The sequence below is a fragment of the Pleurodeles waltl genome, chromosome 8 (assembly GCF_031143425.1).
Source record: "Pleurodeles waltl isolate 20211129_DDA chromosome 8, aPleWal1.hap1.20221129, whole genome shotgun sequence".
NCBI classification, from domain to species: domain Eukaryota; kingdom Metazoa; phylum Chordata; class Amphibia; order Caudata; family Salamandridae; genus Pleurodeles; species Pleurodeles waltl.
Window position 1 is genome coordinate 1528274343 of NC_090447.1, and position 26049 is coordinate 1528300391.

The following is a 26049-nucleotide window of genomic DNA, read 5'->3' on the forward strand; positions in this document are numbered from 1 at the left end:
AGGGTCGCGGTGCGAAGCGGGCCAATGTGACTCCGTGTGGTGTTGGCAGGTCACGGTGCAGGCCAGCGGCGTCGTTGGCGGCGATGCAGTGGTTTCTCCTCTTGAGCAGCACAAAACACACAGTTCCTAGTGCTGCAGGTCGAGGAAACTGAAGTCTTTGGTGTCCCTGAGACTTCGAAAAGGAGGCAAGCTCTACTCCAAGCCCTTGTGGCACCCTAGTACAAGCCACGGATACCTGGCTTCTAGAACTTTCCATTTCCACTTAAAACCCCTGCACAAGGGAGCGATGGTGAGAAGACACTGGCCCTAGCAGCAAGAGCAAAAACAGTGAAATACTCAGCTGGAAGGAGAAGTCACCTGATGCCCTGCAAGAATGGACTTGACACCAGCTGACCCCCAGGACTAGGATGGGTCGCTCTGGGGTCAGTGGCGCTGGCTCCCCTATGAACTCTGAACCCATGAACCCCATCTCTTAGGGCCCGCCGAAATCAGGGATGTTCTGGGCATTTAATCTCTGGGGACAAGAAGAGGATTGGAGCATCACTGCGCTATCTCTGGATAACTGTGCAACTCTCTCCCACTCCCTGTGTCTGTGACTGGTGGAGCAGGGCAGGCACAGAACTATCCATGAGGGTGTAGGCAGGAAAATACAGATGTGGGCACCAGAAAAGGTATACTGGCTCCAGCGCTGGCATTGGTGAGAGGCTACCAGGCCAGGAGCAGACAGGGCAGGGTGGCAGTGGGCTCATCATGCTTCCCCCAACTGTGGTTGTACCCAGGTGCCTTGTGGGTACCTGGGATTTAAAAATAAAAGAGAAAAAAGCTGCAACGAGAGGTTGTTGGTACTTGGAGAACAGCTGCAGAGCTGTTGCTACAATATCCATGCCCCTGGTGAATGGAATGCCACAATGCCTAGCAAGGGTACATTTGCATAATTTCTTTGTGGTGGCCCCAGGAAGAGCAGGGGCACCACCAACATGTCTTAGCATGTGGGTGTGTGTGTGTGGGGGGCGGGGGGGGGGAGGGGTTAGGTGAGGGGTACAGGGAGTGCTGCAGCCCTCTACAGGATATGTTTTACACAACATGACTAAGTCTCGAGGGGCATTGTAATTATGGGCATTGTAATTACGACCCTGAGAGAGACATATGCCTGGTTTAAAGAACTCAGAGCTGGAAATTTAGCTTTTAGGCTCTGGAGATACTTAATTTTAAAATCAATGCTTTATTGACAATGCTGTAAAATATGCAGATTTGAGCAAAAAAAATAGTTTCTACCTTATATGGATCAACAGTTACTAAAAATGTGGCAACAAGTCTTGCTGCTCAGTGAATGGCTCTTCGCAATGGTTGACTGGTCACCTTTACGGTGCTTATTTCTGTATTTAGGAGTCAAAGAAGTGAAACCTCTGCCCAGATAGTGTTAAAACGTGTAAAATATCAAATCAAAATAATGAGGTAATACTAACACAAAATGTGCTGCATTAGGCTGTGCCTTTTCTTGCCCCCGAAATTTGGTTCTCCCCTGCGGCATAGTTCCAGTTGCTCTGCTTCTAGCATGAAATGGGCATTGGCACTCTTCCCATTGATTTAAGTTGTGTTGCAATGTTGAATTATAAGTTGCTTTTATTGATGTGGTGACACTCTGACAACGCCAGTAGGCCTGACTTATTGCTAATGACCCCCTTAAATTGTGATGTTGAGTTTAATATAGGTGGGTGGTATGGTGGTTGTAGGTTTCAGGACCCACTAGGAGTGTAACCTGATTATGAGGGTGTCACCAAAGGCATTTTCATCTACCTGATGTACATAGTTGTAATTTAATGTGTAGTGTTTAATAAAGTCAATCCAATACCCTTTCAGGCTTAGAGTGCCACATAAATTATGCAAAAAAGGAAGCAAGGAACTATGGGTAGTTCTTCGGTTTCGGCAGATTAGCTAGTGCCATCCATGCCAAAGGCAAAAGCCTTTTACCATTCCAAGCACAGTATTACAGCTTTGTCAACACCAGAGCAGTACGCACTCTATTGGTGACAGAAATGCAAAAACCCAGCACTCTCAAAACAACATAATTTATGCATTGTGCTGATATGTTGTGGTTTAACCTTTTGCATTGCAGAGTTCAATCCTGAAAACTTAATTTTAATATGCTTACAAATACTGTTCCTTTGCAATGTATTGCTGCAGGTTTTCAGAGTATGTTAGGGTGTGGCCCCTTTCCGGGGCCTTCCAGAGACTTTCCCTGCAACATGCCTGGGCGTGGTTCTGGGCTGGGCCAAGACTCTATAAAAGAGAGCCAGCCCAACTCCCAGTGCTCACTATTCAGAGGTCCCGGTGCAGAGCAGCAGCTTCTTCCTGAGCTCCTGTCCCGGCGGCCTATTTAGATCTTCCAGTCTTCTGCCCTTCATCCTTCATTGGTGATCATTGTTCCAGGCGGTAAGACGGTGGTTGGACTGTTCCGACACCGTTATTGAGAATTTTCATATTCTTGGTTTAATTCTTAAATGAGTACCAGATTACTTGCGCGCTACCATTTCTTGACATTTATATGGTGGTTTACAAATAGGCAAGATGCGCGATTTGTTTCATAAAGGTTTGACTTTGTTATTCATTGCGTGCTACCATTTCTTGACATTGGCATGGTGGCTTAAGAATCGGCAAGACGCGCAATTCATTTTATGGTGTTTAAACATTGTTGTCCATTTTGCGCTACTATTTCTTGACATTTACATGATGTTTTACGAATTGGCAAGACGCGCAACTTGTTTCATGATGATTTAACTTTGTTGTTCCTTGCGCGCTACCATTTCTTGACATTTACATGGTGGCTTAAGACTCGGCAAAAGAAGCGCGATTCATTTCATTGTACTTTGATCTTGTTATTTATTGTGAGCTGTTATTTCTTGGCATTTACATAGTTTTTTACGAATCAGCAAGACGCGCGATTCGATTAATGATGATTTGACTTTGATATTCATTGCGTGCTACCATTTCTTGGTATTTTACATGGTGACACTCGAATTGGCAAGAGGCACGATTCTCTCCTCAAGTTTATTTCATGTTGTTTATTGTATGCCACTATTCTAAGATATTTATTATGTAATATTCGAGTTGACAAGTTATGTGATTTGTTTCCTGAATCCATATTGTGTTATTCATGGTGCACAATCCTTTTATGGTGTTTACTATATATATATATATATATATATAGAAAATGTCACTTACCCAGTGTACATCTGTTCGTGGCATGAGACGCTGCAGATTCACATGCTGTGCACATCCCGCCATCTAGTGTTGGGCTTGGAGTGTTACAAGTTGTTTTTATTCTAAGAAGTCTTTTTCGAGTCACGAGATCGAGGGACTCCTCCCCTTTCGGCTCCATTCGCATGGGCGTCGACTCCATCTTAGATTGTTTTACCCGCAGAGCGCGAGGTAGGAGTTGTGTATCTAGTAATAGTGCCCATGCAATGGAGTAAAAATTTATGTACATAATGTGTTTAAAAGTGATATATTTACAAATTTACAAATGTACAAGTTAAATTTTTTCTCAACTTAAAACGGCTATAGGCTCCCGGGGAGGTGGGAGGGCGCATGTGAATCTGCAGCATCTCATGCCACGAACAGATGTACACTGGGTAAGTGACATTTTCCGTTTGATGGCATGTGTAGCTGCAGATACACATGCTGTGCATAGACTAGTAAGCAGTTATCTCCCCCAAAAGCGGTGGTTCAGCCTGTAGGAGTTGAAGTTGTTTGAAATAAAGTCCGTAATACTGCTTGTCCTACTGTGGCTTGCTGTGTTGTTAACACATCCACGCAGTAATGCTTGGTAAATGTATGAGGCGTAGACCATGTGGCTGCCTTACAGATTTCAGTCATTGGTATGTTCCTAGAAAGGCCATGGTAGCACCTTTCTTTCTAGTTGAGTGTGCCTTTGGTGTAATAGGCAGTTCTCTTTTTGCTTTTATATAACAGGTTTGAATACATTTAACAATCCATCTGGCAATGCCTTGTTTGGATATTGGATTCCATGTATGAGGTTTTTGGAATGCAACAAACAATTGTTTTGTTTTGCGAATTTGTTTTGTTCTATCTATGTAGTACATTAGTGCCCTTTTAATGTCTAATGTATGTAATGCTCTCTCAGCTACAGAATCTGGTTCTGGAAAGAATACTGGGAGTTCCACTGTTTGATTTAAGTGGAACGGTGATATGACCTTAGGTAAGAATTTAGGATTTGTTCGTAGAACTACTTTATGTTTATGTATCTGAATAAAGGGTTCTTGTGTAGTAAATGCTTGTATTTCACTTACTCTTCTGAGAGATGTGATAGCTATCAGAAATGCTACTTTCCATGTTAAGTACTGTATCTCACATGAGTGCATGGGTTCAAAAGGTGGACCCATAAGTCGTGTTAAGACAATGTTGAGATTCCACGAAGGAACTGGTGGTGTTCTTGGTGGGATAATTCTTTTCAGACCCTCCATAAATGCTTTTATGACTGGGACCCTGAATAATGAAGTTGAGTGCGTAATTTGCAGATAAGCTGATATTGCGGTGAGATGTATTTTTATGGATGAAAAAGCTAACTTTGACTTTTGTAAGTGTAGTAGGTAACTTACGATGTCTTTAGCAGATGCGTGTAATGGTTGAATGTGATTATTATGGCAGTAATAAACAAATCTTTTCCACTTATTTGCATAGCAATGTCTTGTGGTTGGTTTTCTAGCTTGTTTTATGACCTCCATACATTCTTGTGTAAGGTCTAGATGCCCGAATTCTAAGACTTCAGGAGCCAAATTGCTAGATTCAGTGATGCTGGATTTGGGTGTCTGATCTGTTGTTTGTGTTGAGTTAACAGATCTGTTCTGTTTGGTAGTTTGATATGGGGCACTACTGAGAGGTCTAGTAGTGTTGTGTACCAAGGTTGTCGTGCCCAAGTTGGTGCTATTAGTATGAGTTTGAGTTTGTTTTGACTCAATTTGTTTACTAGATATGGAAGGAGTGGGAGAGGGGGAAAAGCGTATGCAAATATCCCTGACCAATTCATCCATAACGCATTGCCCTGAGAGTGAGCCTGTGGGTACCTGGATGCGAAGTTTTGGCATTTTGCGTTTTCTTTTGTTGCAAATAGGTCTATTTGCGGTGTTCCCCACATTTGGAAGTAAGTCTTTAGTATTTGGGGATGAATTTCCCATTCGTGGATCTGTTGATGATCCCGAGAGAGATTGTCTGCTAACTGGTTTTTAATTCCAGGTATGAACTGCGTTATTAGACGAATGTGGTTGTGAATCGCCCAATGCCATATTTTCTGTGCCAAGAGACACAACTGTGTCGAGTGTGTTCCTCCCTGTTTGTTCAGATAATACATTCTTGTCAAAATAGACAACATGACAACGATGTGTTTGTGGGTTATTACAGGTTGAAATGCTTTCAGCGCTAGAAATACTGCTAGGAGTTCTAAGTGATTTATGTGAAACTGTCTCTGCTGAGTGTCCCATTGTCCTTGGATGCTGTGTTGGTTGAGGTGTGCTCCCCACCCTATCACGGAGGCATCCGTTGTGATTACGTATTGAGGCACTGGGTCTTGAAAAGGCCGCCTTTTGTTTAAATTTATAGTGTTCCACCATTGAAGCGAGGTGTATGTTTGGCGGTCTATCAACACTAGATCTTGAAGTTGACCCTGTGCTTGTGACCATTGTGATGCTAGGCACTGTTGTAAGGGCCGCATTTTCAATCTTGCGTTTGGGACAATGGCTATGCATGAGGACATCATGCCTAGTAGCTTCTTCACTAATTTTACCTGTAAATTTTGATTTGGGTGCATGGCTTGTATTACATTCTGAAATGCCTGTACCCTTTGTGGACTTGGAGTGGCAATCCCTTCTGTTTTGATTGTTGCTCCTAAGTATTGTTGTATTTGACACAGCTGTAGGTGTGATTTGTTGTAGTAGAGTGAGAAACCTAGCTTGTGAAGGGTTTCTATGACATAATTTGTGTGTTGTGAACACCGTTCTTGCGTATTGGTTTTGATTAACCAATCGTCTAGGTACGGGAACACATGTATTTGCTGCCTTCTGATATGAGCTGCCACTACTGCCAGGCATTTTGTAAAAACTCTTGGCGCTGTTGTTATCCCAAATGGCAACACTTTGAACTGGTAATGTACCCCTTGGATTACAAACCTTAAGTACTTTCTGTGGGAAGGATGTATAGGTATATGGAAATACGCATCCTTGAGGTCTAGTGTTGTCATGTAGTCTTGTTGTTTGAGCAATGGGATCACGTCTTGCAGTGTCACCATGTGAAATGTTCTGAGATCTAGTATAGGTCTTAGAGTCTTGTCTTTTTTGTGTATGAGAAAGTACAGGGAGTAAACTCCTGTTCCTTTCTGATGAATTGGTACTAGCTCTATTGCCTCTTTTTGCAACAACGCTTGGACCTCCAGTTGTAAGAGATCCATGTGTTGTTTGGACATGTGTGTTTTCGGTGGGACATTTGGAGGGAATTGAAAAAATTCTATGCAATAACCATGCTGGATAATGGCTAGGACCCACGTGCCTGTTATTTCTTCCCAGTTGTTGTAGAAATTGGTTAGTCTCCCCCCCCCACTGGTGTCATGTGTTGGGGATTTGTGACGTTGAAGTCACTGTTTATTTTGTGGAGTTTTGGGGCTCTGGAACTTCCCTCTACTCTTTGGGAACTGTCCTCCTCTGTATTGTCCCCCTAAAACTTCCCCGCTGATATTGACTTTGATAAGTGGGTCTTGTTTGTGAGGGTGAGGGTTCTGTGCTCTGTCCCCAAAACCCCCATCGAAAATGTGATTTCCGAAATGTGCCTCTGCTCTGTGGGGAGTAGAGTGCGCCCATGGCTTTGGCCGTATCTGTGTCCTTTTAAAGTTTTTCTATGGCAGTGTCCACCTCCGGCCCAAACAACTGCTGTCCGTTAAAGGGCATATTCAGGACTGCTTGTTGTATTTCCGTCTTGAATCCTGAGGTTCTTAGCCAAGCGTGCCTCTGTATGGTCACTGCTGTATTTACAGTCCTAGCAGCTGTGTCGGCTGCATCCATTGCTGAACGTATCTGATTGTTCGAGATACTCTGGCCTTCCTCCACCACTTGTTATGCTCTTTTTTGGAACTCTTTGGGCAGGTGTTCTATGAAATGTTGCATTTCGTCCCAATGAGCTCTATCATATCTCGCCAGCAATGCATGTGAGTTGGCAATGCGCCATTGGCTGGCTGCCTGTAGGAAGTTGGCTCTGTATGTGCTATTTCAAAGTAAGGAATAGCATGCACAGAGTCCAAGGGTTCCCCTTAGAGGTAAAATAGTGGTAAAAAGAGATAATACTAATGCTCTATTTTGTGGTAGTGTGGTCGAGCAGTAGGCTTATCCAAGGAGTAGTGTTAAGCATTTGTTGTACATACACATAGACAATAAATGAGGTACACACACTCAGAGACAAATCCAGCCAATAGGTTTTTGTATAGAAAAATATCTTTTCTTAGTTTATTTTAAGAACCACAGGTTCAAATTCTACATGTAATATCTCATTCGAAAGGTATTGCAGGTAAGTACTTTAGGAACTTCAAATCATAAAAATTGCATGTATACTTTACAAGTTATTGACAAATAGCTGTTTTAAAAGTGGACACTTAGTGCAATTTTCACAGTTCCTGGGGGAGGTAAGTTTTTGTTAGTTTTACCAGGTAAGTAAGACACTTACAGGGTTCAGTTCTTGGTCCAAGGTAGCCCACCGTTGGGGGTTCAGAGCAACCCCAAAGTCACCACACCAGCAGCTCAGGGCCGGTCAGGTGCAGAGTTCAAAGTGGTGCCCAAAACACATAGGCTAGAATGGAGAGAAGGGGGTGCCCCGGTTCCGGTCTGCTTGCAGGTAAGTACCCGCGTCTTCGGAGGGCAGACCAGGGGGGTTTTGTAGGGCACCGGGGGGGACACAAGCCCACACAGAAATTTCACCCTCAGCAGCGCGGGGGCGGCCGGGTGCAGTGTAGAAACAAGCGTCGGGTTCGCAATGTTAGTCTATGAGAGATCTCGGGATCTCTTCAGCGCTGCAGGCAGGCAAGGGGGGGGGTTCCTCGGGGAAACCTCCACTTGGGCAAGGGAGAGGGACTCCTGGGGGTCACTTCTCCAGTGAAAGTCCGGTCCTTCAGGTCCTGGGGGCTGCGGGTGCAGGGTCTCTCCCAGGCGTCGGGACTTAGGATTCAAAGAGTCGCGGTCAGGGGAAGCCTCGGGATTCCCTCTGCAGGCGGCGCTGTGGGGGCTCAGGGGGGACAGGTTTTGGTACTCACAGTATCAGAGTAGTCCTGGGGTCCCTCCTGAGGTGTTGGGTCTCCACCAGCCGAGTCGGGGTCGCCGGGTGCAGTGTTGCAAGTCTCACGCTTCTTGCGGGGAGCTTGCAGGGTTCTTTCAAGGCTGCTGGAAACAAAGTTGCAGCCTTTCTTGGAGCAGGTCCGCTGTCCTCGGGAGTTTCTTGTCTTTTCGAAGCAGGGGCAGTCCTCAGAGGATGTCGAGGTCGCTGGTCCCTTTGGAAGGCGTCGCTGGAGCAGGATCTTTGGAAGGCAGGAGACAGGCCGGTGAGTTTCTGGAGCCAAGGCAGTTGTCGTCTTCTGGTCTTCCTCTGCAGGGGTTTTCAGCTAGGCAGTCCTTCTTCTTGTAGTTGCAGGAATCTGATTTTCTAGGGTTCAGGGTAGCCCTTAAATACTAAATTTAAGGGCGTGTTTAGGTCTGAGGGGTTAGTAGCCAATGGCTACTAGCCCTGAGGGTGGGTACACCCTCTTTGTGCCTCCTCCCAAGGGGAGGGGGTCACAATCCTAACCCTATTGGGGGAATCCTCCATCTGCAAGATGGAGGATTTCTAAAAGTTAGAGTCACTTCAGCTCAGGACACCTTAGGGGCTGTCCTGACTGGCCAGTGACTCCTCCTTGTTGCTTTCTTTGTTCCCTCCAGCCTTGCCGCCAAAAGTGGGGGCCGTGGCCGGAGGGGGCGGGCAACTCCACTAAGCTGGAGTGCCCTGCTGGGCTGTGACAAAGGGGTGAGCCTTTGAGGCTCACCGCCAGGTGTCACAGCTCCTGCCTGGGGGAGGTGTTAGCATCTCCACCCAGTGCAGGCTTTGTTACTGGCCTCAGAGTGACAAAGGCACTCTCCCCATGGGGCCAGCAACATGTCTCTAGTGTGGCAGGCTGCTGGAACCAGTCAGCCTACACAGATAGTTGGTTAAGTTTCAGGGGGCACCTCTAAGGTGCCCTCTGTGGTGTATTTTACAATAAAATGTACACTGGCATCAGTGTGCATTTATTGTGCTGAGAAGTTTGATACCAAACTTCCCAGTTTTCAGTGTAGCCATTAGGGTGCTGTGGAGTTCGTGTAAAACAGACTCCCAGACCATATACTCTTAGGGCTACCCTGCACTTACAATGTCTAAGGTTTTGCTTAGACACTGTAGGGGTACAGTGCTCATGCACTGGTACCCTCACCTATGGTATAGTGCACCCTGCCTTAGGGCTGTAAGGCCTGCTAGAGGGGTGTCTTATCTATACTGCATAGGCAGTGAGAGGCTGGCATGGCACCCTGAGGGGAGTGCCATGTCGACTTACTCATTTTGTTCTCACTAGCACACACAAGCTGGTAAGCAGTGGGTCTGTGCTGAGTGAGGGGTCTCTAGGGTGGCATAATACATGCTGCAGCCCTTAGAGACCTTCCCTGGCATCAGGGCCCTTGGTACCAGAGGTACCAGTTACAAGGGACTTATCTGGATGCCAGGGTGTGCCAATTGTGGGATCAATGGTACATTTTAGGTGAAAGAACACTGGTGCTGGGGCCTGGTTAGCAGGGTCCCAGCACACTTCTCAGTCAAGTCAGCATCAGTATCAGGCAAAAAGTGGGGGGTAACTGCAACAGGGAGCCATTTCTTTACACAAGCCCCCCCCAGCCCACAGGCCAGGAGACTCAGCCAAAGCTGGAAGAGTCTTCCTAGTCTGTCAGGCGAGGAAGAGTAGAGGAAATGGCTGGTTTGTTGCAGGGCCTACTCTGCCTTACATCCTCCTGTTCAGGTCATTCCCTCTGGGGAACTGACCCACTTCCACAGTGATAGGACCTAGTCTGAACTGCCTCTTGTCTGTGCTTTTTATGTCTTCACCCATTCTCTCTATTTTGGGGTTAGAGGTATCCACCTCTGCTAATCTTATCTTAGCCAGGGTCACCCCTAGCTTACCCAAAGAGGTTACCCAGAGCTGGAGTAACCCCACCATGACCAACAGGGTCAGGGGGCCTAACTTGCTATTTGGCATGGGGTCAGACCACCATGCCAAGGATAGTGCAGCCATAAAGGCTAACACCCAGCAGAGGCCACTGACAGCTGTCAGTGCCCAGAACCACACCTTTAGCTCTTCACCTACAAGGGACGGGGCTAAGTTACAGGCTTCTTTGGGTTCAGGGTGCCTGTCTGCTGTATTAGAGTGGGGGGTTACCACATCTTGTAGTAAACACCCTTCTTCCACTCTTTCTTCTGTTAGCTGAGGAGCCACCCACTCAGGCTTAACAGTTGCCTGACTAGCCAGGACTTCTTGTGGGTCAGGTTGGACTCTATCAGAGCCACTTTTGGAGTTCTCCCCTACTGGAGCAGAATCTCCTTGGCTTGCTGGAACCTTGGCTAAAGGTTGTCCACCTTTCCTACTCTGTTTCCTTTTCTTTTTCTTCTGGGGCCTACTTGCATTTACTGCAGAGGCAGGCACTCCAGAATCCTTGGGAGAGGACTGGCACTGGACCAGTTCCTCTCTTAGGCTCTGACTAACCTCTGGGTAGTCATTTCCAAGGAGACAATCAAGGGGGAGGTCTGTACTGACTACCACCCTTCTCCAGCTAAAAGTTCCACCCACTTCTATGGGCACAAGAGCCACAGGCCTATTAGTGACCCTGTCTGGGCTAACTCTTACTCTGGCCATCTCTCCTGGGATGTACTGGTTTGAGAGCACCAGCCTGTCATGCACAATAGTGTGACTGGCACAAGTGTCTCAGGGCAGTGGCTGGGATTCCATTCACCTGTAGGTGGTGGAAGTGTCTACTTCCCTCTGGAATCTCCAACTCACCTGTTGGGCCCATTTTCCAGCTGAAAGCTATGAAGACCTCCTCATCTGAGGAGTCATCCCCAATGGCTACACTGGTTACCCCAGGGATTTTGCTAGGGGGTTTGTTTTTGGGACAAGAAGGGTCCTTGGTGTGGTGCCCTGTCTGTTTACAGTTATGGCACCATGCCTTAGTGGCATCCCAGCTCTTACCCTGGTACCCACCTTTGTTTTGGGTTGTGTCTCGGGGCCCACCCACCTGGTCTGGTTTTTGGGGGCCTACAGAGGACTCTTTTTCTTTGTTTCTAGTGTCACCCACTTTCTCCTGAGGAGGTTTTGTAACCCCTTTCTTTTGGTCACCCCCAGTGGAAGTTTTGGTTACCCTAGTCTTGACCCAGTGGTCTGCCTTCTTTCCCAATTCTTGGGGAGAAATTGGACCTAGGTCTACCAGATACTGATGCAACTTTTCATTGAAGCAGTTACTTAAAATGTGTTCTTTCATAAACAAATTATAAAGCCCAACATAGTCATACACTTCATTTCCAGTTACCCAACCATCCAGTGTTTTCACTGAGTAGTCAACATAATCAACCCAGGTCTGGCTCGAGGATTTTTGAGCCCCCCTGAATCTAATTCTATACTCCTCAGTGGAGAATCCAAAGCCCTCAATCAGGGTACCCTTCATGAGGTCATAAGATTCTGCATCTTTTCCAGAGAGTGTGAGGAGTCTATCCCTACACTTTCCTGTGAACATTTCCCAAAGGAGAGCACCCCAGTGAGGTTTGTTCACTTTTCTGGTTACACAAGCCCTCTCAAAAGCTGTGAACCATTTGGTGATGTCATCACCATCTTCATATTTTGTTACAATCCCTTTGGGGATTTTCAACATGTCAGGAGAATCTCTGACCCTATTTATGTTGCTGCCACCATTGATGGGTCCTAGGCCCATCTCTTGTCTTTCCCTCTCTATGGCTAGGATCTGTCTTTCCAAAGCCAATCTTTTGGCCATCCTGGCTAACTGGATGTCCTCTTCACTGGGGTTATCCTCAGTGATTTCAGAGGTGTTGGTCTCTCCTGTGAGGGAACCAGCATCTCTGACTATTATTTTTGGAGTCAGGGTTTGAGGGACCCTGTTCTCCCTAGATAGGACTGGTAGGGGGGAATTTTCCTCCAAGTCACTATCCTCTTCCTCTGAGTTGCCACCCTCAGAGGGGTTGGCCTTTTCAAACTCTGCCAAAAGCTCCTGGAGCTGTATTTTGGTAGGTTTGGGGCCCATTGTTATTTTCTTTATTTTACAGAGTGACCTTAGCTCCCTCATCTTAAGATGGAGGTAAGGTGTGGTGTCGAGTTCCACCACAGTCACATCTGTGCTAGACATTTTGTTTCTAAAAGTTGGAATACTTTTTAAGAATCTACAACTGGTTCTAGAATCTAATTCAAACTTTTACAAACTTTTAAACTCTAAAAGAAATGCTAAACAGGATCTAACACAAGGCCCTAGCAGGTCTTTTAAGAATTTAGAAAACTTTTCAAATTGCAAAAATCAATTTCTAATGACAATTTTGGAATTTGTCGTGTGATCAGGTATTGGCTGAGTAGTCCAGCAAATGCAAAGTCTTGTACCCCACCGCTGATCCACCAATGTAGGAAGTTGGCTCTGTATGTGCTATTTCAAAGTAAGGAATAGCATGCACAGAGTCCAAGGGTTCCCCTTAGAGGTAAAATAGTGGTAAAAAGAGATAATACTAATGCTCTATTTTGTGGTAGTGTGGTCGAGCAGTAGGCTTATCCAAGGAGTAGTGTTAAGCATTTGTTGTACATACACATAGACAATAAATGAGGTACACACACTCAGAGACAAATCCAGCCAATAGGTTTTTGTATAGAAAAATATCTTTTCTTAGTTTATTTTAAGAACCACAGGTTCAAATTCTACATGTAATATCTCATTCGAAAGGTATTGCAGGTAAGTACTTTAGGAACTTCAAATCATAAAAATTGCATGTATACTTTACAAGTTATTGACAAATAGCTGTTTTAAAAGTGGACACTTAGTGCAATTTTCACAGTTCCTGGGGGAGGTAAGTTTTTGTTAGTTTTACCAGGTAAGTAAGACACTTACAGGGTTCAGTTCTTGGTCCAAGGTAGCCCACCGTTGGGGGTTCAGAGCAACCCCAAAGTCACCACACCAGCAGCTCAGGGCCGGTCAGGTGCAGAGTTCAAAGTGGTGCCCAAAACACATAGGCTAGAATGGAGAGAAGGGGGTGCCCCGGTTCCGGTCTGCTTGCAGGTAAGTACCCGCGTCTTCGGAGGGCAGACCAGGGGGGTTTTGTAGGGCACCGGGGGGGACACAAGCCCACACAGAAATTTCACCCTCAGCAGCGCGGGGGCGGCCGGGTGCAGTGTAGAAACAAGCGTCGGGTTCGCAATGTTAGTCTATGAGAGATCTCGGGATCTCTTCAGCGCTGCAGGCAGGCAAGGGGGGGGTTCCTCGGGGAAACCTCCACTTGGGCAAGGGAGAGGGACTCCTGGGGGTCACTTCTCCAGTGAAAGTCCGGTCCTTCAGGTCCTGGGGGCTGCGGGTGCAGGGTCTCTCCCAGGCGTCGGGACTTAGGATTCAAAGAGTCGCGGTCAGGGGAAGCCTCGGGATTCCCTCTGCAGGCGGCGCTGTGGGGGCTCAGGGGGGACAGGTTTTGGTACTCACAGTATCAGAGTAGTCCTGGGGTCCCTCCTGAGGTGTTGGGTCTCCACCAGCCGAGTCGGGGTCGCCGGGTGCAGTGTTGCAAGTCTCACGCTTCTTGCGGGGAGCTTGCAGGGTTCTTTCAAGGCTGCTGGAAACAAAGTTGCAGCCTTTCTTGGAGCAGGTCCGCTGTCCTCGGGAGTTTCTTGTCTTTTCGAAGCAGGGGCAGTCCTCAGAGGATGTCGAGGTCGCTGGTCCCTTTGGAAGGCGTCGCTGGAGCAGGATCTTTGGAAGGCAGGAGACAGGCCGGTGAGTTTCTGGAGCCAAGGCAGTTGTCGTCTTCTGGTCTTCCTCTGCAGGGGTTTTCAGCTAGGCAGTCCTTCTTCTTGTAGTTGCAGGAATCTGATTTTCTAGGGTTCAGGGTAGCCCTTAAATACTAAATTTAAGGGCGTGTTTAGGTCTGAGGGGTTAGTAGCCAATGGCTACTAGCCCTGAGGGTGGGTACACCCTCTTTGTGCCTCCTCCCAAGGGGAGGGGGTCACAATCCTAACCCTATTGGGGGAATCCTCCATCTGCAAGATGGAGGATTTCTAAAAGTTAGAGTCACTTCAGCTCAGGACACCTTAGGGGCTGTCCTGACTGGCCAGTGACTCCTCCTTGTTGCTTTCTTTGTTCCCTCCAGCCTTGCCGCCAAAAGTGGGGGCCGTGGCCGGAGGGGGCGGGCAACTCCACTAAGCTGGAGTGCCCTGCTGGGCTGTGACAAAGGGGTGAGCCTTTGAGGCTCACCGCCAGGTGTCACAGCTCCTGCCTGGGGGAGGTGTTAGCATCTCCACCCAGTGCAGGCTTTGTTACTGGCCTCAGAGTGACAAAGGCACTCTCCCCATGGGGCCAGCAACATGTCTCTAGTGTGGCAGGCTGCTGGAACCAGTCAGCCTACACAGATAGTTGGTTAAGTTTCAGGGGGCACCTCTAAGGTGCCCTCTGTGGTGTATTTTACAATAAAATGTACACTGGCATCAGTGTGCATTTATTGTGCTGAGAAGTTTGATACCAAACTTCCCAGTTTTCAGTGTAGCCATTAGGGTGCTGTGGAGTTCGTGTAAAACAGACTCCCAGACCATATACTCTTATGGCTACCCTGCACTTACAATGTCTAAGGTTTTGCTTAGACACTGTAGGGGTACAGTGCTCATGCACTGGTACCCTCACCTATGGTATAGTGCACCCTGCCTTAGGGCTGTAAGGCCTGCTAGAGGGGTGTCTTACCTATACTGCATAGGCAGTGAGAGGCTGGCATGGCACCCTGAGGGGAGTGCCATGTCGACTTACTCATTTTGTTCTCACTAGCACACACAAGCTGGTAAGCAGTGGGTCTGTGCTGAGTGAGGGGTCTCTAGGGTGGCATAATACATGCTGCAGCCCTTAGAGACCTTCCCTGGCATCAGGGCCCTTGGTACCAGAGGTACCAGTTACAAGGGACTTATCTGGATGCCAGGGTGTGCCAATTGTGGGATCAATGGTACATTTTAGGTGAAAGAACACTGGTGCTGGGGCCTGGTTAGCAGGGTCCCAGCACACTTCTCAGTCAAGTCAGCATCAGTATCAGGCAAAAAGTGGGGGGTAACTGCAACAGGGAGCCATTTCTTTACACTGCCTGTGCCGCAACCCTTTTCCCCGCAGCGCCGAACCCGCAACTTTCTTTGTCTGGAGGTGGGGCATCTTCTGAGGTGTGTGAGTTCGCCCTTTTACGAGCTGCCCCTACTACCACCGAGTCTGGTGTTAATTGCTGCGTGATGTACACAGGGTCTGTTGGTGGCGCTTTGTACTTTTTCTCCACCCTTAAAGTTATGGCCCTGCCCTTCACAGGCTCCTGAAACACTTGTTTGGAGTGTTTGAGCATTCCTGGTAACATAGGGAGACTCTGGTACTGGCTATGTGTAGATGACAGTGTATTAAAGAGAAATGTAATCCTCTATAGGTTCTGCGTGCAGGGTGACATTATGAAACGCAGCTGCTCTTGACACCACCAGTGTGTAGGCAGTGCTGTCCTCAGGTGGTGACGGTCTCGCTGGATAACAGTCGGGACTGTTATCAGATACAGGTGCATCATAAAGATCCCATGCGTCGGGATCATCCTGACCCATCCCGGTGTGAGTTGGGGACTGCATCATTGGTGGAGTGGCTACTGGTGATAGTTGTGGTGAGCGTTGTGGAGATGGTGGAGGAGTCACTTGTCTTGCCACCTTTGCCTGTGGCTGCTTGTCTTTCTCTTGGAAGGCAAGTTTTCTTTTCATTCGTATTGGAGGGAGAGTACTGATCTTCCCTGTGTCCTTTTGGATGTGGAGCCTTCTTTGAGTGTAATCTGGCTCCACTGCCTCTAGTATCTGTCTGAATCTGTGTCCTTGCATCTGCGAGGACAGGCCCTGTTCCTCGGTGTAGGAACTCGATTTTGGTTCCGAGGCCGGATGTTTCGGTATGGAAACTTTTTCGGCAGTCTTTTTCGGCTCCGAAGACACTTTTTAAATTTTCAGCGTACTGATCTCTCGATGCGGACTCATTTCGGTGCCGCCCTCTCGGTGTCGAGATTGCTCTGACCCGGTGTTTCGGGGTCGAGTCTGCTCTGTGCCGGTATCTCGACCGGAGTCGGAAGACTTCGACACATGCATGCCCTCTTTCGGTGCCGATGGTCGGTCACCTATTTTTCGGGTTAAGCCATGGCCTGCTGGCAGTGGCGTCCCCTGGGCTTTAGCGGTTTTTCCGTGAGTTTTGTGTTGTGACGTCTTACTCACGGTTTTCGGCATCTGTTCGGGATCGTCCGAGTCCGAATCCGCGATAGAGAAGGTTTCTTCCTCTTCCTCCAAGTGTCGTTGTCCTGTCGGCGCCGACGCCATTTGTAGTCTTCTTGCTCTTTGGTCTTTTAACGTCTTCCTCGACCGAAACGCTCGACAGGCCTCACAAGTATCCTCTTTGTGTTCTGGAGACAAACACAAATTACAGACCAGATGCTGATCTGTATAAGGATACTTGTTGTGACATTCGGGGAAGAAGCGGAATGGGGTCCGTTCCATTAGCCTTGAAGACGCACGTGATCGGGCCGACCAGGCCCCGCCGGGGAATCGAAAACCCCGAAGGGCCACCGGAGCTCTTCAGAAATCGGTGTCGATCTGTTGTAACTAGCCCGATACCGAACGCAAACAATACCGTCAAATTTTCTGAGATTTTAACTAACTTTCCGAACCGAGACGCGGAGCGAAAAGGAACACGTCCGAACCCGATGGCGGAAAGAAAACAATCTAAGTTGGAGTCGACGCCCATGCGCAATGGAGCCGAAAGGGGAGTAGTCCCTCGATCTCGTGACTCAAAAAAAGACTTCTTCGAGGAAAAACAACTTGTAACACTCCGAGCCCAACACTAGATGGCGGGATGTGCAAAGCATGTGTATCTGCAGCTACACATGCCATCGAACATATATATACATATATATCTGCAATATGCGCAATTTGTGTTGAAACATTTTAAGAGTACACAGAAGGCCAGAGTTTCTAGATGCAATATTGTATGGTCCTAGTATACATTCTCAAAACAGGATTTATATGACTGGTTTAAAATTTAGTCAGAATGTTTTTTCTGATTCTCATGTAAAGGAAAGTACTTGAATAAGAAAGTTTTCATTTAATTCATCTTGATTCCCTTACAGGTATCCGGCCATCTTTAAACTTAGTCATTTTAAACATAACTCTTAGATTGTTCATGTTTTCAGAGTGACTAGACTTAGAATCATAGTCTAGTATTGATTTCAGGAGATATAATTTTCATATTGTGTGTTCTAACCTTTTTTCTTACTACAGGTCTCCTTCCCAGCTGTTCCCTTCATAATCCCCTCTTGCCCTCTTGAACTCTCTCAGTATCTGTGATTTATCTATCAGAGTCTTGGAGCTGTTCAGTGGTGGACGTGTTGGGAACGTGCACAGACCCCGAGGATCTGGTGACTCTGACAAGCTTTGGATTGGTAAAATACCATCCAAGCCAACCTGGAATGAATAAAAGCTACCTATGTTTCTCTCGTTAGATCTCTCACAGTGATATAGCTTTTTCAGGACACAAGGGAGCAACTAGTGTAAGTCAAGACCAGTACAAAGCTGTAATACTGTGCCTGGAGAGGTAAAAGGCTTTTGTCATTTGTCAGCTCGGCATGGATGGCACTGTTCTAATCCTAAACTTAAAGACTTTGCTGTAAAAATGGCAAAAGGCTTTGTCTCTTTCTAGCTTGGTGTGGATGACATTGTGCTAATCTTAATGACTACAAAACTCTGCTCGAAAAAAAATGAAATTTGAGGAGAGCAGATTCAGAGCGTCTGTGGTGTTCTAGAGTGCTTCACTTAAAGGAGCTGCTCTCCGCCTAAACTTGGGCGCAACCCAGAGTTCCTTGCTTTTTTTTTACAGTATTCAAGTAGTGTGTGTATTAAAAATACTGTTCCTTTTTAAAAGAAAAATCACTTACTGGACCATGACTTATTGAGTGTTGTTGTGCAACAGTGAGCTGGGGTTACTAGTCCACACTACCTCCCCTGCGTATGCGGTGGACTCCTGCTTCGCAAGCCTGAGTCAAGTACGGAGGAGTGTGATGATCTGTACCTCTTTATCATCACCTAAGAATAAGGAGAAGCTCTGGATCGGTGTTGAATGGTACAGAAGAAATTGAACTGATGTCTTGGTGTCAGGATGGGAGCTTTATCGCTCCAGCAACATCATGGCGGATCTATGCCCTTCACAGAGATGGAGCCAGCACCCCCACCAGTGCTGGAGAGCTGTGTTAGAAGTTTGCAGATCCAGACTTGTGTCTGGGATATTCAAAGGTGGGGAATCTGTAAGTAGAAGTATTCATCAGAATCTTTTTTTTTTTTTTTTTAGTTCTAATGAAATACCATTTATGTAACATTTAATAAACAATTATTATAGATCTTTGAAATCGTGATTATATACATTGGAAGAAATAAAGAAGGTATATTAATCAAATGGCTAAATGGAAGATTAACCACCCTGGTCAAACAACTTCAAGCAATATGAATATTTTTGGTAAAATCAATAGGAGTGCAAAACACTGTACTCCCATTCAAATACATACAATGGCCCAATACATTGAATTATATACTACTGAGGAAGTCTGGGAACCAGCTATGGGTTTGGTGTGAAAGATTAAATTAGGTTCGAAGTGGGAACACCTCTGCAAGCTTCATCGCGACGTGGGACATCAGTCTTCCAAAGGAGAAGTCCCTAGCTCTCTTCATTCTTGCAGAACTCCAAGCTTCTTCCATCCGGTGGCAGCTTCCTTGCACAATCAGCTGGCATTTCCTGGGCTCCTGCCCACTCTCGACACTGTCGCGACTATTGGACTTGGTCCCCTTGTCTTACAGGTACTCCGGTCCATAAATCCACTGTTGTTGCATTGCTGGAGTTTGTTCTTCCTGCAGAATCCCCCTATCACGACTTCTGTGCTCTCTGTAGGTAGTAGGTGCACTTTACACCTACCTTTCAGGGTCTTGGGGTGAGCTATTTTTCTAACCCTCACTGTTTTCTTACAGTCCCAGCGACCCTCTAAAAGCTCACATAGGTTTGGGGTCCATTCGTGGTTCACATTCCACTTTTGGAGTATATGGTTTTTGTTGCCCCTATACCTATGTGCTCCTATTACAATCTACTGTAATTCTACACTGCTTGCATTACTTTTCTTGCTATTACTTACTTAATTTTGGTTTGTGTACATATATCTTGTGTATATTACTTATACTTCTTACTGAGGGTACTCACTGAGATACTTGTGGCATATTGTCATAATAATAAAGTACCTTTATTTTGAGTAACTGTGTATTGTGTTTTCTTATGATATTGTGCATATGACACCAGTGGTATAGTAGGAGCTTTGCATGTCTCCTAGTTCAGCCTAAGCTGCTTTGCCATAGCTACCTTCTATCAGCCTAAGCTGCTAGAAACACCTCTTCTACACTAATAAGGGATAACTGGACCTGGCACAGGATGTAAGTACCACAGGGTACCCACTATAAGCCAGGCCAGCCTCCTACAACGATCTGAGGGATATGCGGTTGAGGGTGCAGCAATACCCTGGGAACATTCACATGGAAACACAATAGGGGAGAAAATCCTAGGGAAATGGGGAGGCTGAAGGGCAGTGTTAAGAAAACAATGGCCAGGCAGAAAGTCCTTGGCACTAGTGGAGGAGGGTTTTTGTAGGTTGCAAGCACACTGGCTCTCATCGCGTGGTACTCTCCTGTAGGCATATACCAATGGTGACTAGAGGGAGGGTCCAGGACTCAAGAACCACATATAGGGAGGTGGGGGAAGTTATCAGTCCAGAGGACAAGGAGGTGAGACTATAATTGTGGAGGAAGGGTGAGACAGAGTAGGGAAACTTGAATATCTTAATGTGGTAACTGGAGATGTGTAAGAGTGGTGAATAGGAAGGAGGGATAGAAAAGTGAAGGCTACGTTGAAGACAGTTTCAAAACCAGAAACCAGAGAATGGTGGGTGACGGTGAACAGAGTTGTAGGAGAATCAAGTGTGGGGTACAATGGAACAGTCACAGAGCATCCAAGGGAGAGTGGAGACTGGGACAGATGGGGGGGGGTGGGGGGGCTGTGAACTCACGTCCCTGTAACTTGTGCTCCAGTGAAGAAGTCCCTGTCGTTGCTAAAGTCAACGGGACATCTGAACCTGCGAACCATTGCACACCTTCAACAGGGACTAAAGCAACAGAGTACGAATAACAAAATGTAAATAGGAGAACAAGAAGTAAGAAATCAAGTTTTATTGACCATTACGCAATCAGCCACTATGAGGGCTACTTTAGTCGGAGTCTTTGCAAGGCCAGTCGCAATGAGAGTGCGAGGAGGCCCTGCTGCCATGGGAGATGCCCTCCATAATGAGGGAAGGAAGCTGTGCTTTCACCACTGGGTCCTTCGTCCAGGCTACCTCATCCTCAGAAGGATAGCAGCACATGCTCCCAAGTCATTCCAAGGTCCTCACAAAGTACAAATGAGGGGTCAGGGCAGCATCAGAGGTTCAGCCCTTCTGAAGCACCTCTCCTTCCTCACAAAGCTGATATAAGGGACTTCAGTCTTTCTAAGGCCCCCACTCCACTGGGAGGGCACCCATCAGCTCTGCTGCAGCCCCTCCGTGCTTCTTCTCGGTCAGAGTCCAGGGTTTCATTAGGTCCTGCTGGTCTCAGATCTGTACAACTTCATCCTCTGATTGATCTTCCATGCTGGAGTCTGATGGTTCAATATCCTCTTCATCACTTACAGGAGCATCCGCCACGCGCTTCATCCCTCTTTGGCGCGAAAGGGCCAGGGCGTATTTCATACTGAAGCGATTCCAATCACAGCTGTGAAATGAGAATGCATAGAGTGAGAACAGGGCAGAGTCAGCTGAGAAGAGCCAACGAAAAACTAGAGGGCAGTCTAATGATGAGAGAGAAAAGGAGCAATTAATAGTTCGGGCAAAGGACAATCTGGGATGAGCAGGAGCAGGAAGGGAGGACAAGACATAGAACCACTTAGGGCTGATGAGGACATAAAAGAGTAAGGAGCAACCTTGAAGAGAGGAAAAAAAGCACAGATGTGCCAGGTGCACACAAAGGATACTCTACAGAAATGAGGAGGCAGAAGTAAGAAAGGGAGGACGAGGAAGAGATAAAAGGAGATGAGGGAAGACATAACATGAGGAGGAGGAAGGGAGAAAAGAAGAAATGAGAAGGATAGAGACCCCAGCCGCGTGAGATGCACCGGGCTGACAAGCAGAGACAAGAACAGCACAGAGCAGAGGGTAGAGACGAGCAGGGACGTGCTTAAACAATGAACTAGTGAGCCTTGTTGGAATGATGAGACAAATGAAAAGGACAGAGTGAGATTTGCCTCGCTGACCAGGAGAGTAATTAAAAGATGGGCAATGATGAGAGGGAGAACAGGACTGAGTGGTATGAATAGGGCAGTTTATAATACAACAGAAAGATGGAAAGTTGGCTGAAGAGGAGAGATTGAGAAAGTGAATGAGGAGGACAGTTAATCATGGTGAGAAAGGACAGGGAGAAGGGAGACAAGCAGGCGGATGTGCACCGGGAGCATTAAACGTGCAGGACAAGGCAGTGAGATGGGGAAGAGACTAGGAGGCAAAGCTCGTCCCTTCAAAGGGTCCCTAGCAGGATCAATGAGCCATTCTCTACCATCGGAGATCAGCCCCTCACTGCCTGCCTATAGTGGGGACATGAGTCCAATCACAGGCAGCATAATTTTATGATCATTCTCAGCATAAGTACTCTTCAAGGACTCTTCATCGATCTATCCAAGTCATCAAAGGACCAATAATACATTCTGAAAGAATGATACTCGAACCAAACTTTATACGCATTCCCATTACAGCGTCCAATATAAATATCAACTGGTTTTTGTGTGATGTTCAGCCGGTCACTCCGCGGACCTTATCATGTGACTGCAAACACATTGGAAATAGAGTGTGTCTCTGATTTGAATGGAGGGAGTCAATAATTACTTAGAAGGGTCCAGATGATCTGTTGCCTGGATACCTTCTGAACGCATACATGGATCATACGACTGACCATGTGGTACTTTATTATCCACCTAGTTGTCTTGAAAAAGCAGCGGGTGCCACAAAATGGGTTGGCTGTGTTTTTGACATGATCTATGTTCAATATTATTTTTTTCTTAATCAAATGAATACATGTAAGGGACTCGTAACATAATGATAAATGGTCTTTAAATATCCATTAAAGATGAGACAAACATTGGTTTTGTAATGGTAGTCAAAGTATAATGAAACGTGATTCAAATATTTATCTGCTGATTATTACACAAACATTGCTATGCTCTTAATGAGATTCATATATTGTAAATAATAAAGATGACTTTTGAGAATATGGAATTGCATTTTTGATTTTCTTAGATCCCTCTTGCTGGATTTTTATAAATATCGAAGGTAGTACAGTGGGCGCGAGACAGACTACTGACGAGTGAAGAACCTGAACATTGCTGGTTTTGGACCACCAGCTAGAAGAGCGTTAGATGAATGTAACCTGTGATGTGCTTGTAAAGCAGCCCCTGAGCTTCCTTAAAGGGCCCAATGTAAAGAAATGGCTCCCTGTTGCAGTTACCCCCCACTTTTTGCCTGATACTGATGCCGACTTGACTGAGAAGTGTGCTGGGACCCTGCTAACCAGGCCCCAGCACCAGTGTTCCTTCACCTAAAATGTACCATTGTATCCACAATTGGCACACCCTGGCATTCAGATAAGTCCCTTGTAACTGGTACTTCTAGTACCAAGGGCCCTGATGCCAAGAAAGGTCTCTAAGGGCTGCAGCATGTCTTATGCCACCCTAGAGACCCCTCACTCAGCACAGACACACTGCTTACAAGCCTGTGTGTGCTAGTGAGAACAAAATGAGTAAGTCGACATGGCACTCCCCTCAGGGTGCCATGCCAGCCTCTCACTGCCTATGCAGTATAGGTAAGACACCCCTCTAGCAGGCCTTACAGCCCTAAGGCAGGGTGCACTATACCATAGGTGAGGGTACCAGTGCATGAGCACTGTGCCCCTACAGTGTCTACACAAAACCTTAGACATTGTAAGTGCAGGGTAGCCATAAGAGTATATGGTCTGGGAGTCTGTTTTACACGAACTCCACAGCACCATAATGGCTACACTGAAAACTGGGAAGTTTGGTATCAAACTTCTCAGCACAATAAATGCACACTGATGCCAGTGTACATTTTATTGTAAAATACACCACAGAGGGCACCTTAGAGGTGCCCCCTGAAACTTAACCAACTATCTGTGTAGGCTGACTGGTTCCAGCAGCCTGCCACACTAGAGACATGTTGCTGGCCCCATGGGGAGAGTGCCTTTGTCACTCTGAGGCCAGTAACAAAGCCTGCACTGGGTGGAGATGCTAACACCTCCCCCAGGCAGGAGCTGTGACACCTGGCGGTGAGCCTCAAAGGCTCACCCCTTTGTCACAGCCCAGCAGGGCACTCCAGCTTAGTGGAGTTGCCCGCCCCCTCCGGCCACGGCCCCCACTTTTGGCAGCAAGGCTGGAGGGAACAAAGAAAGCAACAAGGAGGAGTCACTGGCCAGTCAGGACAGCCCCTAGGGTGTCCTGAGCTGAAGTGACTCCAACTTTTAGAAATCCTCCATCTTGCAGATGGAGGATTCCCCCAATAGGGTTAGGATTGTGACCCCCTCCCCTTGGGAGGAGGCACAAAGAGGGTGTACCCACCCTCAGGGCTAGTAGCCATTGGCTACTAACCCCCCAGACCTAAACACGCCCTTAAATTTAGTATTTAAGGGCTACCCTGAACCCTAGAAGATTAGATTCCTGCAACAAGAAGAAGGACTGCCCAGCTGAAAACCCCTGCAGCGGAAGACCAGAAGACGACAACTGCCTTGGCTCCAGAAACTCACCGGCCTGTCTCCTGCCTTCCAAAGATCCTGCTCCAGCGACGCCTTCCGAAGGGACCAGCGACCTCGACATCCTCTGAGGACTGCCCCTGCTTCGAAAAGACAAGAAACTCCCGAGGACAGCGGACCTGCTCCAAGAAAAGCTGCAACTTGGTTTCCAGCAGCTTTAAAGAACCCTGCAAGCTCCCCGCAAGAAGCGTGAGACTTGCAACACTGCACCCGGCGACCCCGACTCGGCTGGTGGCGATCCAACACCTCAGGAGGGACCCCAGGACTACTCTGATACTGTGAGTACCAAAACCTGTCCCCCCTGAGCCCCCACAGCGCCGCCTGCAGAGGGAATCCCGAGGCTTCCCCTGACCGCGACTCTTTGAACCTAAAGTCCCGACGCCTGGGAGAGACCCTGCACCCGCAGCCCCCAGGACCTGAAGGACCGGACTTTCACTGGAGAAGTGACCCCCAGGAGTCCCTCTCCCTTGCCCAAGTGGAGGTTTCCCCGAGGAATCCCCCCCTTGCCTGCCTGCAGCGCTGAAGAGATCCCGAGATCTCTCATAGACTAACATTACAAACCCGACGCTTGTTTCTACGCTGCACCCGGCCGCCCCCGCGCTGCTGAGGGTGAAATTTCTGTGTGGACTTGTGTCCCCCCCGGTGCCCTACAAAACCCCCCTGGTCTGCCCTCCGAAGACGCGGGTACTTACCTGCAAGCAGACCGGAACCGGGGCACCCCCTTCTCTCCATTCTAGCCTATGTGTTTTGGGCACCACTTTGAACTCTGCACCTGACCGGCCCTGAGCTGCTGGTGTGGTGACTTTGGGGTTGCTCTGAACCCCCAACGGTGGGCTACCTTGGACCAAGAACTAAACCCTGTAAGTGTCTTACTTACCTGGTAAAACTAACAAAAACTTACCTCCCCCAGGAACTGTGAAAATTGCACTAAGTGTCCACTTTTAAAACAGCTATTTGTCAATAACTTGAAAAGTATACATGCAATTTTGATGATTTGAAGTTCCTAAAGTACTTACCTGCAATACCTTTCGAATGAGATATTACATGTAGAATTTGAACCTGTGGTTCTTAAAATAAACTAAGAAAAGATATTTTTTCTATATAAAAACCTATTGGCTGGATTTGTCTCTGAGTGTGTGTACCTCATTTATTGTCTATGTGTATGTACAACAAATGCTTAACACTACTCCTTGGATAAGCCTACTGCTCGACCACACTACCACAAAATAGAGCATTAGTATTATCTATTTTTACCACTATTTTACCTCTAAGGGGAACCCTTGGATTCTGTGCATGCTATTCCTTACTTTGAAATAGCACATACAGAGCCAACTTCCTACATTGGTGGATCAGCGGTGGGGTACAAGACTTTGCATTTGCTGGACTACTCAGCCAATACCTGATCACACGACAAATTCCAAAATTGTCATTAGAAATTGATTTTTGCAATTTGAAAAGTTTTCTAAATTCTTAAAAGACCTGCTAGGGCCTTGTGTTAGATCCTGTTTAGCATTTCTTTTAGAGTTTAAAAGTTTGTAAAAGTTTGAATTAGATTCTAGAACCAGTTGTAGATTCTTAAAAAGTATTCCAACTTTTAGAAGCAAAATGTCTAGCACAGATGTGACTGTGGTGGAACTCGACACCACACCTTACCTCCATCTTAAGATGAGGGAGCTAAGGTCACTCTGTAAAATAAAGAAAATAACAATGGGCCCCAAACCTACCAAAATACAGCTCCAGGAGCTTTTGGCAGAGTTTGAAAAGGCCAACCCCTCTGAGGGTGGCAACTCAGAGGA

At 46.9% G+C, this 26049-nt stretch overlaps 1 protein-coding gene across 1 annotated transcript in view; it reads right to left on the bottom strand.

The window, feature by feature from the left end:
* Positions 1 to 20566: 20566 nt before the first annotated feature.
* Positions 20567 to 26049, bottom strand: part of PWP2 (PWP2 small subunit processome component) — a 160376-nt gene continuing 154893 nt past the window's right edge. Inside the window, 1 exon segment of the mRNA XM_069202935.1 lies at positions 20567 to 21157. Coding sequence (XP_069059036.1) covers positions 20998 to 21157 — 160 coding nt within the window. The 3' untranslated portion in view covers positions 20567 to 20997.